The sequence below is a fragment of the Microtus oregoni genome, unplaced genomic scaffold, assembly GCF_018167655.1.
Source record: "Microtus oregoni isolate MIOR12 unplaced genomic scaffold, Mior012 000001F_ref0000356, whole genome shotgun sequence".
Classification (NCBI taxonomy): Eukaryota; Metazoa; Chordata; class Mammalia; order Rodentia; family Cricetidae; genus Microtus; species Microtus oregoni.
Window position 1 is genome coordinate 82109267 of NW_024543060.1, and position 16897 is coordinate 82126163.

A 16897-nucleotide genomic window follows, 5' to 3' on the forward strand; every position below is an offset into this window, starting at 1 on the left:
TTCTCATTCCATCACATTCCCTACTGTGAGGTCACATCCTGCCTAGAGATTGTCCCTACTAAGTAAATGATAAGCCCATGACACAGAGCCTATTACTTATCAATTTAGCCATTTATGGGGTGCTCTTTGGCCTGTGTTCTGGGCAATTACTGTTCATATAACTATTGGTAAAATGTTCTGAACATAATCCTGGCTACTCCATAAATTATAAACTAATTCCTATCATTTAGTAGAGACACATAGCAGATTGTGCAAGTTAATTAATGCTAGGTCCCCAAGTTTGCTGTGACCTTTGCTCTAAGTGTTTATTAACAAAATATATAACCTTATAAAAATATAGCCTTCCTACACAATGAAAGATATTTAAGAAATGGACCTAGTGCAGAAGACTATAATTCCAATAAGATATTAATTACTCGGAGTATCTTTCTGGTAATTGTTGCTACTTTAGTAATTTCCATAGCCAACCAAGAGGTGGTGATAGACCAATGGTAAGCTTTTGTTTATTAAATTATGTATACATATGTAAATGTATACACACATGCTCAAAAGTGCTGTATACACATATAATTTTAGGGAATGGTGATTAATTTAGTTATGAAAAAGAAAACATGATTGCATAAGTGAAGATGAATTTATCAACTTCAGTTGGTAATTAGTAGGTGTAGGAAGCACAGGTTACCTTCAGTGTGCAAGATACAAGAAAATGCAGCACATTAAATTTTAATAGTTTCCACTGTAATTTCTGATTCTTTCCGCAGGCCAAACGTTTTCCAGTTGATACACTTTGACTTTTCCTCATGCTCTGTCTTTTCTGATCTTCTGAAAATACAGTGTTTACTTTTTATGTTGGATTTTATTTTTCTAGAGAGTCGTATGACTCCTTAAACCTGGGAGCCAGAAATTCTCCATTTTCATCCACTTTCATTAGTGATAGTTAATTTAGAGAATTAAAGACTTCTCAATTAGAATGATCGCTCTATTTCCATATTAGAAGAGGCCATAATAACTCTCTTAATGATGTGCCAGCACAATTTGGCTCTCTGCTTTTTTTCTCTCTCTCTTTAAAATATCTCATACTATAAATAATTTATCATAAAACCCTTGGACTTCAATAATAGAGATTCAGCACTTTGCAAAGACAGCATTGCAATATGCAGTATGGCTTTAAATATTGAATGAAAATTGCGTCCTTGTATAATCCAAAGTGACTGTAACATTTTATTCACATTCTCTCCACTTCAGAGTTCATCTAATGATGTTAGCCAACGGAGCACTGGCTTCCAATCTGACATACAGTAGCCATCCAGCCAAGGCCAGATCTTTTAGTAGTTTCTAACTCCAGCCTTTTTATTGGTGAGTTCAGAATGTATAAATAGTATCAAGTTCCACCCAAGTTAAGAGTTTGATAAAGATAACATAGAATAAAGTAAGTGTTGATTGTTTAAAAGTTTTATTCCAGGCACATTAACATCAACGTGTCTTTTTGTATGCATTCTGGGAAGGAATGTTGCGCCGAGCATTTCCAAAGAGGGCCATTTTCCTGATGATTCCAATCTTGGTCGTTGGTCACCAAGATTGTGAAGCCAAGAATTTGCTCTTTATATTTACAGATGTTATTTTTAGTTCCTGTAAAAAATCTGTTTATTTACAAAGACAGGAGGCTTTGGAAATGGCAGAGATGTGGTTGGCACCCCCACCTACATTTCCCCGTGCTACCTTCATCAAGTGGATTTAGTTTCCACTGGAAGAAGTCATTATAAGTCACTATTGGTCCTCTGTTAGAACTCGTTAATGGCCACCATTTGTTTCATATATTCCTTTTAGTTTCTCTATGCTCCATAAACATTGATAGCATTAAGGATTCTACACTGGACATAGATGATCCACTCTCTGCCCTATAGATATTATGAGGAGGAATAGAATCATGGACAACTGGTTATGACTCACAAAGTATCCGTGAAGCGGAATGTGAAGGCTGTGGAAAGGTAGTGTCTGCTCTCGCAAGGGAATCGGAGCTGAAGGCATTACTAAGAATGATGTAGGCATACAGACTCCCTCTCAGGGACATGTGTGTCTATCTAAACAGCTGCAAAGAGCTGGAACTAGGGCTCTTATAAAGATATTAGTTACTCTCAGTTTGACTGACCAGCAAGAGACCAGCAGTTTGTTTCTTTCCTTAGTAAGCTGTTGCTCTCTAGTTAGTGACTGGCTCCATCAATGAATTAAATGATGTTCAGGTCCTATGTGAAGCCGGCACACCTCTCTCTCTCTCTCTCTCTCTCTCTTAAAACTAAGCCAAAGAAGGAACACATACTGTTACTCGTAACTCTTAAGATGAAGTTAAGAAACATTATATAGCTTGGCAACTTGGATTTCATATCTAAGCATGTAAACCACAAATTGGTTAATTGTCCTCCTTACTGGCACCATTAAAACAAAACAAATACATTGTCAATGAAAAAACATGATAATTAGTGGCCTATATGTCAAAAGAGATTCAACAGATTCACTGTGAAAATCCTTTAGATAAAATATAAGTATGCTATTGTAACTGCATAAAAACCTGTACAGAAATCTAAAATACACAAATCTAAGGATTTTTCAAAGCATCTATTTTTTTATCTTAGTCTTCTGGATGAAAAAAACCCAGAGTCACATAGCAATATGTTGAAATAAATATATAATTATAGTGCATTTTGCCAACACAATCATATTATTTTATGTGTATTAATATTCTATGTTTTTCTTTTTTCTTGAATGAACTGATTATTATTTTAAATTAAATTAGGAGATACACAATTATTAAATACTTAAGGCGTGACGATTTCTTTTTATGTTCATGCATGTGTTGTTAGTTCATGGCTACTGATACATAGAGAGGTGACCAGTCCCATCTGTGCTGTCTTTCAAAAATGCTACTAGGTATGGCACAGATTTCTCCCACGGGTCATGTGCATCATGGCCACTAGGTGGCAGATGTATATCGAACTAGGGAATTTAAGTTTTTCAGAGCCTGTAAGACATAGCAGTTAAAAAAAAAAAGAGTCAGTTTGATTAATAGTGTTTTCTATTTAAATATTTGTGCAGAAAGTAGTTTGGAACCACATAATATTTTAAAGAAGAGATAAAAACCTTGACATTTTACTTACTTTTAAAAATGAGAATACTGACTTTGAAGAAAAGGGTTGGGATATAAAGCCAGAACACAGAAGCCATCTGATTTCGTCTTAACTTCCGTTTGCCATTATGATCTCCAAGTTCAAGGAGATCCTACCATTAGTAAAAAGTTAACAAAATACAAAACCCCTGACTGCATTTGGAGCATTGAATTTCTGACTTTGGTGGTGGTGTTTAGTTATGGTAAATGTTAAAGGATATAAGGCAATTGAAGCATTTTGAGAAGTAGCAAATTATATAGGCAAACATTTTAAATTAATAGAATTAAAATACACATGGAACATATGAGTATATCCATAGGTAAGAATTCTCCACCATAGATACTTCAAATGCCTGTGAGACTGTGAAAGCATGTCCACATCATGTAATAGCTCCATACATGCCATTTAATGTCTGAAACATGTAAAAAGGAATATAAAACTTAATTCTTACATGTTACAAATGTATTCCCATTAACTATACTGAGATAGTCAATATCTCCCATCAAATTTGAACCGATTGAAAAAATGAAAATATATTAGAGCATCCAGCTTGTGTTACAGCCATTCCTACTGATTCTCTTCTTAAAATGTCTTTTTAAAACTGTAATGTTGAGGGGCTGGAGAGATGGCTCAGCGGTTAAGAGCATTGTCTGCTCTTCCAAAGGTCCTGAGTTCAATTCCCAGCAACTGCATGGTGGCTCACAACCATCTGTAATAAGGTCTGGTGCCCTCTTCGGGCCTGCAGTCATACACACAGATAGACTATTGTATACATAACAAATAAATATTTTAAAAAAGTTTTTAAAAAAACTGTAATGTTGAATGGATATAGTATTGACTCAGTGTGAGGTAGCAATATAAAGCTATTCAGCATTCAAATCATGAGACGTGTCTGTTGTAGTCTGGAATCATCGGTGTCTTAAATCTGGAAAAAAATATTTTAAAAGCAACATCAAAGAAAAATTTTTGGAATATAGAAACCTAGCAGGATGACTTGTAGGGACACATGTACAAGAAGCAGTGATTCAGATAGTTCATGATCTGTCTGTGGAAAGATATTTTAAATGCCTCACACCCTTACCTTATCTAAGATATCTTACATTTTCTATATTTTCTTGTAGAGAAAATTTGGGGCAAATTGGTGTACAAAGGCTCATCCAATTTATTTTTTTGTATGTTTATGGTTGGTTTTGTGTGTGTGTGTGTGTGTGTGTGTGCCAAAAGAGACAGAGAGAGTTCTTCATTGTTTTTGTCTATTTGAGATAAGCTATCTCACCTCTGAATGTAGAGCATATCAGCAGCTGGCTAGGTGGCCAGTGACCTCCAGGCATCTACTTCTACTTCTTCAGGCTTGGGGTTTCAGATGCGTACCTATCTGTAGACAGAGACTGCACTTTCATTTTTCAGTCACACAGACCTGAATAATCACACAGAAACTATATTAATTACACCACTGTTTGGCCAATGGCTGAGGCATATGCCTAGCTAGATCTTACATCTTAAATTAACCTGTTTTTATTACTCTATATATTGCCATGAGGCTGTGACTTACCTGTAATGTCCTGGTACCTTCTCCTTTGGTGGCTACATGGCATCTCTTTGACTCCACCTACTGTCTCTATATATCTCTGTTCAGATTTCCCACCTGGCTTTAGTCTGCTAAAACAACCTTATTAATCAACCAGTAAATGCTACACATATATAGAAAAACATTCCACATTATCTGTCCACTCAGCGTTTTATATAAATACTGGAAATCTGAACTTGGGTCTTCATGTCTGTGAGCAAGTACTTTACTGACTGAGCCATGTCCACCATCCCTGAGAATTCTTATTGCTGGAACTATGACTATGCATTTAAACATGCTATACATACCTCTGCAAGTGTCCTTCACATGGGAAATATCCAGGCATGATTTACATAAAGCAAGATGAAAGAGGCTTGAACCTATGACTTTTCAACACAAACATCTGTAAGCCTTTGATTCAGGGTGATTTATTCTGTAAAAATTTACAGTCCCAAGTGAGTAATTGGAAAACAAAGTGACAGATGCATTCACGGCCTGCACCCTTGAGACCAGCTTCTCATTTGAAGGGAGACTCGCTCATGGAGGTAACCATCTACCATGGAGAAATGGCCCTTTCTCATTACTGAAAAGCTTCGAGGAGACAAAGTGTTAAGAAATCAGAGCTAGTGCTTATGGCTATGGAAGAGTGCTGTTCCATAACATTCTGTAGCTCTTTACCACCTGAAGGTCAGAATGTCTGCTTGGACAATCTTCTCAATGTGCAGTCTTCCACACCTGCTGCCTTGCTCGCTGTCATGATGATTATGAACTAAACCTCTGAAACTCTAAGAAAGCCCCTAATTAAATGACTTGATCATGGTGTCTCTTCATAGTGGTAGGACAGAGACTAAGGCAATCTGTAGTAGTGATGTAAAAAGAAAAGCTTTGAGCCGGGCGGTGGTGGCGCACGCCTTTAATCCCAGCACTCGGGAGGCAGAGGCAGGCTGATCTCTGTGAGTTCGGGGCCAGCCTGGTCTACAAGAGCTAGTTCCAGGACGGGAACCAAAAGCTACGGAGAAACCCTGTCTCAAAAAATCAAAAAAAAAAAAACAAAAAAACAAAAAACAAAAAAAAAGAAAAGCTTTGGAGGCATTTAATTTGCTAAATTTAATTTTTTAGAAGCTACAAAGTTAGGAAGATGTTAAGATGGTGTGTCAGGAAACCAAGGGAGATCATTGAGTGGCATGGGTATGATTCTAATGCATTGCATGCATGGATAAAATTCACAAATAATAAAAATTAGAAGTTTTAGATTTACAAGAAGTATCTCTTACAAGGAGAGATTGAGAATTTTCTAGGTGTGATATTGTAAAGAGAGTCAAAGCTAGATAGCTTTCTTAAGTAGAGAGCTATACTCATTTGCCATAGTGATTTTTTCACAAATGTTTTGAGTTAAGCACGTTTGAGTTTTAATGTGTATGAATGGCCAGTATCAGTGACATAGAGTTTTGTTTTCACTATATGTGTGTATAATAAATGCAACAGGAAGGCATTTAGTAGCCAATTTAAATCAATTTGATAGGACATTTAGACTGAGTCATACATAAAGTAATACTTTCCTAGCTTACCATAAAATATTTGATATTTATTGATGTAATTTGTAATGTATGGTGTGGTTTGTAGAATCTTACAAAGAGGGTTTTTTTCCTTCATCCCGTTGGACCCTGAAGAACAGCTGCATAGACCTGAGATGTTTAAATACAAATGAGAACATTTTTAATAATTTTATTACTCAATTGCCTATAATCCTGCAAATAAATCAATACCTACCCAAGAAAGAGATCAATAAGAAAATATTCTGTTCAACCAACAAATACTAGTGTATCACGTTAAGAAGCCTAACTGACAAGGTGGAATTCTGAAGCTGTTGTAGTCAAATTCTTCATCATGGATGACTCTAGACAAATGCTGTCAGTGGAACTTACACAACTGGAGGGAGATATGTTTTTACTCCTTAAAACTCTTTGTACCATGGTAGCTATTTGGAATGATGTGTTCTCCATAAATTATCAAAAACTATTCACACAGGCTCATATTTGCACATCATTTTTACTCTTTTTTTAAAGAAGACAAACTGGGAAACAAAATTAGATATTCTACCCCCGCGCAAAAGTCAACAATCATTTCTTTAATCTGTTCTGCAAAACTAAGTTTCTGTTTTCCTCTGAACATATGCAAGGAATATATGCATGAACAAGGCTTCAAAATCTAAGCCGTGTGCCATTGTTTGCAGTTACCTTGGATCTTAACTAGATGTACAAGTTGACTTCTGACCATGGGGAATCCTCTCCATCCATGGATTATGGATTGCTGAGGCCATGGCCAATAACCAGTTCCACAGAAGCAACTTCATGTTCCTCTGAGGAAGATCCATAGCACTGTGGAGTAAGGAATATGAATGAGCAATGGCAACAGCCTGCAAATGGGGTTACAAAAATACAGCCCTCAAAAATGAACTCTGACATTTTCTGTGGAAAATCTACAGCTGTAGAAAAGGGCTGTTCTCAGTGCCCTCAGTGACAAGGGCAATGGTCACCATGCATGCGTCTTAAGCAGGTGACAGCCAAAAATCTGGTGATTGCAAGCTCATTAAGCTTAATGTTTTTCGATATTGCAAAAAAAAAATTTTGAACTACAAAATCTCAGTTGTCTGAAGAGGGAGACAGCAAATGAAAATATTCAAACTGGAGTAATAAAATATTTGGCCTTTAATCATTTCCAATAAAATATATCTGAAATCTTTCCCTCCCCCACCCATCACAGTCATACACAAACACACCAATGTTTAAATATTTTATAGTGGCCAACGAAGGTGTTTACATTGATGTTTATTAATGGAACTCAATTTTGAATTTGCGTTTAATAAGTTGGTAATCCCCATTAGCCTCAACTCAGTTCCATTATTGTTTCTCAGTTCCCTTCCTGATGGCTAATGGCTAATGTCCGATGTCCGGTACCATAAACAGATCTGCCTCCGGCACATTGGGAATTCTTTGTTCTCGGCTTAATAAGTCATAGTTTATAAAGTTCTCTCTTTCCTCTTCGTCCCCTACTAGGATTGACAAAGGCATTCCCAGAGGCAAGAATTTGTCTTCCTCTCTCTGCTGCACCTCCAGCACCTCCTCTTCCAACATATCCTCCTCTTCTTGGTCGTCTTCTCCTCCTTCCATATTGTCAGCCTCTTCGACTTCCTCCTCATCCACATCTTCATCCTCTGCCTCTCTATCCTCCTCCTCGTCCTCCTCCTCGCTCTCCTCCTTTTCATCACACACCTCTCCACACTCATCATCATTTTTCTCCTCCTCCTCTACCCGCTGTGGGGTGGGAGACGGGATTTGCTGCACTGGAGCAGGACTGAAGGTTAGAGAGGGATCCTGCATGAAGCCATACAGATCTTCAGGCAATTGGGCGTCTTCCTCGACGCTGCAGTGAGGCGCCTCGTTGACAGTGAAGTCTCCCGGCGTTGTGCCACTGGCCTGGGCATGCTGCGCTCTCAACACCGCCTGCTGGCGCTCCATCTTCTCTTGCTGCCTCATGTCTTCATAGACTTGGTTCATGATGAACTGAGTGGTGTTCCGAGGCGCTCTCATCCCAGGCGCCCGCCACCCGTAAAGGTTGACCGGCCGCAGCAGCTTGCTCAGGTCTATAGGTGGGCTCCTCGGGAAGGAGCGACGAGGTTGGCGGCGCAGGCCACGGCTCCTGCGTCCCCAGCGCTTCTTTCTGCCAGGGGGTCTTTCCCAACAGGGGTTCCAGGGCCCGCTACAGTAGCAACAGCAGCAAAGGCAAACCGGGTGCAGACCGTAGGCTCGGATCATCTGCGCTGGGCACAGGGGGCTATGGTCTGCCATCAGAGGTGGGCGCCAGGGCTCTCCACAGCGTCCCCAGTTGGAGTACACCGCCCAATAGGGCCCTCTGGGCGGTTGGTACCATGGGCCAGGGCTATGCTGTTGCTTGGGTTGTTTCCTGGGAGCCTCATACTCAGATTTGGTGCCATCACGGTACCGCCGCTTGGACATCTGAGCGCCCCTCTGCCTTCGATGATAGGAGGACCAAGTGCGCAATGGAATGGAGGATGCCCAGCCGCCTCCACCCAGATTGAGGGGATCTTCCCTTTCGTTGACCGTCTGGGTCATGGTTTAGGGATCTCCACGAGTCTTCCTAGTGGTAGCCTCCTAGGAGCTGTCACTTTGGCCAGATCCGATGGTCAGTCAGAAGAGCCTTTCTGTTGGTCCCTAGGGCCAAGTGCTAGTGTCTATGACCTCGCCTGCCCTCTTTCTTCTCCACTTGCTAGCTCTTCCTTCAGAATCACTTTCTTTTCGCACCTGGGTTGTCTTGCCCAGGTGATTTGGGTGGGGTAAAGATGGTGGGGGAGGAAGGTGTTGGTGGGCGATGAGCTGTGAGAGCCACTCCCGGGTCCCTCACACACCGCCTCACACGAGGCTTGGGCTGGGGACGGGAGAGGCAGGGATCGCTTGTTACCTTGCTCCTCCCTCTCAACCCAGGTGCTTCACCGTCGCCGTCCTGGCCGGACTGAATGGGCGTGGGCAGTGGCAGCCTTTATATACCGGCTGGGCCCCCTCACCCCCACCCCCGCATTCCCACCGCGTCCTTGGTTACCAAGGACGACAGCCAATTGGAGTGGACTTGGCATTGTCTGCGAGGAGGCAGGGTTACCGCTGGAACTAGACGTGCAGTGAACATTCGCAAGAGGTTTTGTGACGCAGGATTTGAGGCAGAGGTAAAGGTGGGCAATGCTCACACCCTGGCAACGCTTGGGGAAGGGAGGTGTTTGAAATTTCTATTTTAATTCTTTTGGGGTCTGTTGGAATATGGGCCTTCTCCTTCAGGAGAGTGGAATGGGAGAACGCTCTTTCTACTGCTCTGAGAGCGGCTGCAGTAAAGGAAATTGGGACCCCATTTCTTCCCGACTCTTACAAGTTCAGAAGTCGGATTGGTGGTACATGAAACGTGACCACAAACATTTACTACGTGTGCATCTAAAACATATAATATCCTTGCCAACTGCCGGCCGTTGTGGTGAACGCCATTAATCCCAGAACTCGGGAGGCAGAGGCAGGCAGATTTCTGAGTTCTAGGCCAGCCTGGTCTACAAGAGCTAGTTCCAGGATAGGTTCCAAAACTACAGAGACACTCGATAAACAAAACAAAACAAAACAACAACAACAAAAAAGTCCCTGACTACTTCAAAAGATGATGACCAGGTTTCATAGATTCTGGAACTGAAGTGACTTTGCCCAGGGTCTTGGAGACTGATGAACTTCAGAGTTAGCCTTTAAACCCAAGCCTGTTTGACCGTAGAGATAAGTTCCTAACATCATCCTCCTATCAACTCATCTTTAGTAGACCCCTTATGATACAATGGAATACATATGAGAAAGCACCATACTTAATTCTAGTATCCCCCAGATGAATCTGTTGGTTAAACATTACCATAGAACACAACATGAAGCTGATTTTGAGAACAGGACTCTTTTGTGGCTGTGAGTGGAGATACAGCCATTATTCTCTGAACTGGAAGTTAATGTCATAACTGAAAGGCCATCTGCAAGAACTCGGAGCAAATGTCAGCTACATGCCCTGGACTTAATGCCCATAGTTTCTCACGTTATTAAACAGTAAAAAAAAATCACTTTAATTTTTCCTAGAAAAACATAGCTTTCAGGTTGTGTGTGTGTGTGTGTGTGTCTGCCTGTCTGTAAGTCTGTTTGCCACAACAATGGCCATGGCATTTGTGGAAACAAAATCAATGGTGTTCATCTTATACTTTGTTTACTAAGTACATCAAGTAAATCCAGTAAAATATATTTTATCTATTCATTAGTATTCACTTTATTTGAACAGTTTTGTGATATTATACAGTGGCATAGGTTAGCATGCTTTATACTACATTTTCAGTGGAAAAACATATATAACTGTGTTGGAATCCTAACACTTGGTGGCAGTAGTAGTTCATCCCAAATCAGTCAGCATTTGTCTTTATTCAGAATAAAGAGACACAAATGCCTCACTTAACAAATATATACAATTTAAATTATAATAGAATTATGTTTCCTCCTTCCCCTTTTATCCCTCCAGTTCCTTCCATGTACTCAACCTCCAACCCCTGCCATGACACCCCACTCTCAAATCAATAGTTCTTTTCTTTGATTATTATTGTTACATGCACACATATACTGTATGTGTGGTTTCATATATTTTATATATTGTATTTGGTAACCAGTAAGGGCACTCATCTTTGTGACAGGCTAATTTTCTTTCTTCCGGCAGTCATTAGTTTCTTGTAGTTCTCTGTTTAAGGGTGGGGCCCCCCAAATGTCACATTAGCCTGCCTACCGATACATGCCATCTCTGCCCCTGTCCCTTACCAGGGAAAACTAACTGATCCTTTTTCTCTCTGGGAAAACTCTGTCCTTAGGAAGCCCTATATTAGCCTCTTTGCCTGTTCAATTGGAGGCCTTTCACCACCCTGGCAGAGGTAGCCACTCTCCTGGACTCCTTTCCAAATAAATCTCTTTCTCAAAAGAGTCTTGGGTGATGATCTTCATTAGCCATTGCAGAAGGGAAGAACCTGACTGAGATGTTCCTTAGGGGACAGAACTGAAAAACATCGCTGAGACCAAGTAATAACTTTTTTGACAGAGCCAGAGGAGATGGCTACATGTCTGCAGGGGCTTCCCCTTTTACAGATTATTAGCCAAAGAAGTAACATCTTGGACTGAAGAAGAAGCTGATAGGACTGCTAGGACATTCCCTTAAGGGAACAGAGAAGAACTCATCTGTAGCTGCTGTCCAGGAGAGGAGTGAGATTGCAGGGAGACCATCCCCCACTGCATCCCAATTTCAGGTAACCTGGCTTCTGGACAAGTTAGGACACCTTTCTCTCTAGGCTTGAGCTGTCCTATTGCGGCTCCAGCCTCCAGAGATGCACCTTTGCAGCTCTAAGTACAGCTTGGCTGTCTGATTGGTCAGGATAGCGTTACACCTCCACAGCTGTTAACACTTACACTCCCCTACAGTTAGGATTGCTATTGCTCTGGTGAAGCATTTTGACCAATAGTAAATTGGGAATGAAAGGTTTATTTAGGTTAGACTTCCACATCTTAGTCCATCATTGAAGGAAGTTATGACAGAACCTCAAACAGGACAGGAACTCAGAGTCAGGAGCTGATGCAGAATCTATGGAGGAATGCTGATTACTGGCTTGTGCTCTGATTTGCTCAGTTTGGGCTTTCTTAAGGAACCCAAGAATACCAGCCCAAGGATGGCACCACCCACAATGGGCTAGGCCCTTCTGTATCAATCACTAGTTAAGAAAATGTTTTAGAAGTCTGTTTACAGCCCAGTCTTATAGAGACATTTTCATAACTGAGTTTTCCTTTTCCCAGAGGACTCTTCCTTATGTCAAGTTGACATAGAACTAGACAGGACAACTGACCCCTTTGTCAACTTGACACAGCGATACAGTACTGTTAAGCCACAATATTTCCTATCTTGTTCACTTCTGAGATCATATACTAATATCATTGTATATGAATAACATTGCATTCTAAGCATTTCAACTTTGAAATGTCCCATGGTCTTTTAAAGTTTCAAATACTTAAAAATTCAGTCTCTAAAGTATCCAGTCTTTTTTAAATTCCAAAGTCTTTAAAAACCCATTATCTCTCAGCTGTGGTCTTCTTTCAGAAATCAAAAGTTATTTAAAGGCTTTGTTACTTCAAGAGGGAAGAACCAGGGCACAGTCACAACCTTGAACAAAGTGAAACCAAACTCCCTCCGAAGGCTTAGGAATCACTGAAGAAGAGGGGCCAGGAAGAGTGTAAGTGCCTGAAGGAATAAATGACCACAAGGAAACATCAACTTCTGCATACAGCAGGATAGGGGCACATATGAACTCACAGTCTTTTCAACAGCTTGTTTAACACCCATGCAAGACACAATCCCAGACAGAAGTTGGGCAAACAAATACCCAAAGCCATAGAGATGTTGGCAGTTACTAGCTGTGAGAGAAGGGAGGCAGCTAGTATTCTTTAAGAATCTAACCCCCCGGTGAGCTGACTGCTCCCCAGTGACAGACCACACATCCAAGAATATATGAGCAGCAAATATTGATCTTGAAGGATTAAAAAAACACATACAAAGTTACATGAATATACAAAGCATTAGTGAGAAGTGAGAAAGTTGTTTTTTTTTTTTTTCCAGGGAGGGATGTTGGGCAGAAATGATCAAAAACTTGCATGAAATTCTCCAAGATATAATAAAAATATGTTTTAATTGTTTGAATTCAGGTGATTATGAAAGGGGCATCGAAAAGAGGGGGACGAGTGGCTTTAACTGGGAAGGTGTAAGAGAACATTACAGAAAGAGGAGGGAACAGGGATAAAGAACACTAAGGATGTTTGAAAAAGACATAAAGAATCATTTTATATGTATCTAAAATTGTACACACACACACACATGAAGTTAAGTCACTTAGGGTGAAAATATTCCTCCTAAGAGTCATAAACTAGCAAAGAACTCCGGTATCAGGCCTAAGAAACTTCTGTTTCAGTTGTTGGTTGGGTGAAACCAAGAAACTCCCAAAACATTATAGGCTATAGTGTTCAACCTTGGTTGCCTCCTAGACGTTCAGTGTAGGTCCCTATTGCAGAAGACACCACATAATTCAGACAGAGGATTCAGAAGATTCATGTTAGATCTGACTCACCAACCTCCTCCCTGAGATCTAAGTTCCTAGTACGGGGGGGGGGGGGAGCGTTATATAAGCTGCGAAGACAGGGACGGAAACAATAGCCCCACCCACTGTGGCTCTTGTGAATCCCAGCAAAGATCAGCATGGCAATATGTCTGTAAAAATGTAGCAGGAGTGCTTATAACTTGGCAGTGGCCAACATCTATCTAATGGACGTAAAACCCACTTAACAGAAGGGAAATACCGTCCGCTACTGGAAACACACCAACTTGCCACAGCCAGCGGCTTACAGTATGGCTGCTTGATCAAGACTGGAATAATTCTAACACCAGGTAGATGGAGGAAATCTAATGGGGCCCCAAACTTGGATAAAGACCTGTAGAAAGTTATCAGCTGAGACAGGAAGAATCAGTCTTTCCCCAGGGACAATCCTCCTCATCGGATTATCTAATACCAAGTGGTCAGCCCTGAAAACATATAAATAATATACTTACTCATATATATACAATTAAAGGAAAAGAAGTGAGCATTTGTGATGGAGTGAGAGAGCTTGGGGAAATTACTTATTCTTTGGAGATTTGGGAAGATATACAGCTAATTTACAAATTCATCAGGTATGAGTTTTCTCATCTATCAACCATTAAGTCATCTTATAAAGAGATGCTTAATGTTACGATAAATACAGAGAGTGTTTTCTATTCCTATCAAGGCAATGTATTTAAAAATAAAAGTGTCATCTGTGTAGTGTCATTCAGTATCAGCTTTTGAAAATGCTATTAATCTTGCAATAACTAAGGACTTTCTGAAAACCGAGAAAATAGACAGTATGAATAACACAGGGAAAATGTGTGCTCCGTACAGGAATTCAAGGAAGGAAACTGGAGTCAGCAACCATAGAGGAAGGCTTCTTACTCCTTGACCCACTGGCTCAGCCAGTTCTGTTGTATAAGCCACACCCATCTTCCTAGGAAGGTGCTGCCTGAAATAGGTAGGGTTCTCCCACATCAATTATACTTCGCAAGAATGCCTCTCCATTTAGAAAGAGGAATGCTTCCCATGGGCTTCAACAAAGCATCACACATCAAGTTGAGGCAGGACCAAGTCCCCCCTCCTCAACCCATCAAGGTTGGGTTAGGCGACTCAGCAAGGGGAATTGGTTCCAAAAATCCAGCTTAAGTACTAGAGTGGATCCTGATTTCACTGCAAGAGCTTTACAATTAAACCAAGCTACACAACTGTCACATACATGCAGAGGGCCTTGGTCAGTCCCATGCCGGCTTTCATATTAGAAAAACTGCTCTAAAATTTGAATTATCATTTTAATGTTTATGGGTAGTGGATATATAAATGATATAGAACAAGGGGAAATTTGGTTATTGCAATGTAGCTGAGGAGTCTAGAAGAGAACCTTCTATTTTATTGTATTGAGGGCACATGGTATCGTTGTCATCTACGTATTTTTATAGCTGTAGATTGGTGTAGCTCTCAACCTTTTTCAGAGAAGTTTCTTTTTCAGCAGATGGAGGTTAATATAGAAACATAAAACTGGTCAAAATGAGTGTAAGTGTTAATGGTGCTCAACCCAAGGTGTAGAATCTGTAACAAAACTTTTCTGCTCAAGGTGGAAATATACATTTAATATCTTGTATGTCTATTTCATAATACTTATTAAGAACTTAATAGTATTTTACCAAGAATCCTATTTCTTTGACTTTATCAAAGTCACTATAGAGGTACTCTCAAGCATATAGTTATGTATGCTCAAGCCTGGCCATTATTTACAATTTTGGTATAAATGCAGAATTTATCCCATGAAATGGGATGACAACGTCTCAGAATTCCAGGGGCTGTACTCATGTGGAAATGTCCCCATCGACTATTTTGAAATGTCACAAGTAAGGTTCAGAATACTTAGTATCTTTTGCACTTAAAAATGAATGCTCATGTATACAGACATGTAACAGTACTGGGTACTATGCCCACACACATATATACATATATTACCTTTGGAGAAATATATTTCTTTTCTTTCTTTTCTTCTTTTTCTTCATTTTATTTTTGGTTTTTTGAGACAGGATTTATCCATGTAACTGGAATGTTCTTGGTAGACTAGGCTGGCCTCGAACTCAACTGAGATCTGTCTGCCTTTGCCTCCCAAGTGCTGTGTGGGATTTAAGCTGTGCGCCACTACCAGCCAACAGAAATACATTTCTATAGAAGGGGGAATTACTTTCCTTTTTTCTGGGAACATTTTTTATGGAGGTATATAAGATCAGTAACTGGAACCTGGGGTTCTGTACCCAAGAGCAAGTCCTTTCCATTGTTTCAGATTTTAACCATGTACTTACATCATTATTCATTTTCAAAGATTTAAAAAAAATCCAGTTCCCTTATAAAGTTTTTTTTTCCTGCTCTTCTCCAGGGTTGTTATTATGGCATCTTCAGTATGTTCCATATCCTATACATTATTTTCAAAGGTAGAGAAACACAGGTCTTAAAGATGATAGATGTCCCATGCAGGCTCCCAGCTGTCAGTCTAGAGTTCTTGAGCTCCCGCTACAGGTCTCAGGTCAGCTGTCTCAGTGGATTTCCGCATCATGATTATGACTGTCCTTGCTCATATATTCTCTCCTCTCTTCCTTTGACTGCACTTGGGGACCTCTGCCTGGTCCTTGGCTGTGGATCTCTGCATTAGCTTCCATCAGTTACTGTATGGAGGTTCTATGATGACAGTTAGGGTAGTCATGAGCTAGCGTTTTGGAGCCCATTCTCTATGGTGGGATGCCTTACTCAGCCTTAATAAAGAGGGAAGGGGCTTAGTTCTGCTTCAACTTAATGTGCCAGGTTTTGTTCACTTCCTATGGGATGCCTTACCCTTCTAAGGAGTGAATGGGGGGTCGGTAGGAGAGGGTGTGGGGAGGAAGTAGAAAGAGGGGAAGGGGGAACTATGGTTGGTATATAAAATGGATAAAAAATAATTGAAAATTACATGAGAAAAGATGATAGATGTCATTAGGAAATTGCACACTGTGCTTATAAGAAATACTTTCTCACAAGACCATGTATTTTTCAAACACATTTATTATTTTCTTTGTGTTCTTAAATGAATTAGGTGGGAAACATATATCAATGAAAATTAAGACTAAAAATGTTTAATTAAAATGTACACATCTTATCAGCATATCTAAAGTATTCATTTCAAATGTTTTCTTTCTTACTTATTCAACTTGATGTGATACCTAAAATTTCCAAATCATATGTGATTTGTAAGAGTAGCTGAAAATATGTTATCATTTAATTTACTTTCTATGTGTTTTATAGATTTATACCTAATTCATATTTAGTTAAATTATTAAATTCTTATCTTAACACTTTCAGCCTATTGTTTTATATAATCATGCCACATTCTTTATTGCCTCTGAAATATACTGAGTTTGGTTTTGAAGAGATTGATGT

General features: G+C 40.0%; 1 protein-coding gene across 1 annotated transcript; it reads right to left on the reverse strand.

Annotated features, from left to right (window-relative positions):
• Positions 1-7664: 7664 nt before the first annotated feature.
• Positions 7665-8861, reverse strand: Ccer1 (coiled-coil glutamate rich protein 1). Its single transcript, XM_041665673.1, has one exon. The coding sequence runs from the start codon at positions 8859-8861 to the stop codon at positions 7665-7667; it is 1197 nt and encodes a 398-aa protein (XP_041521607.1).
• Between the last annotated feature and the right edge of the window lie 8036 nt (positions 8862-16897).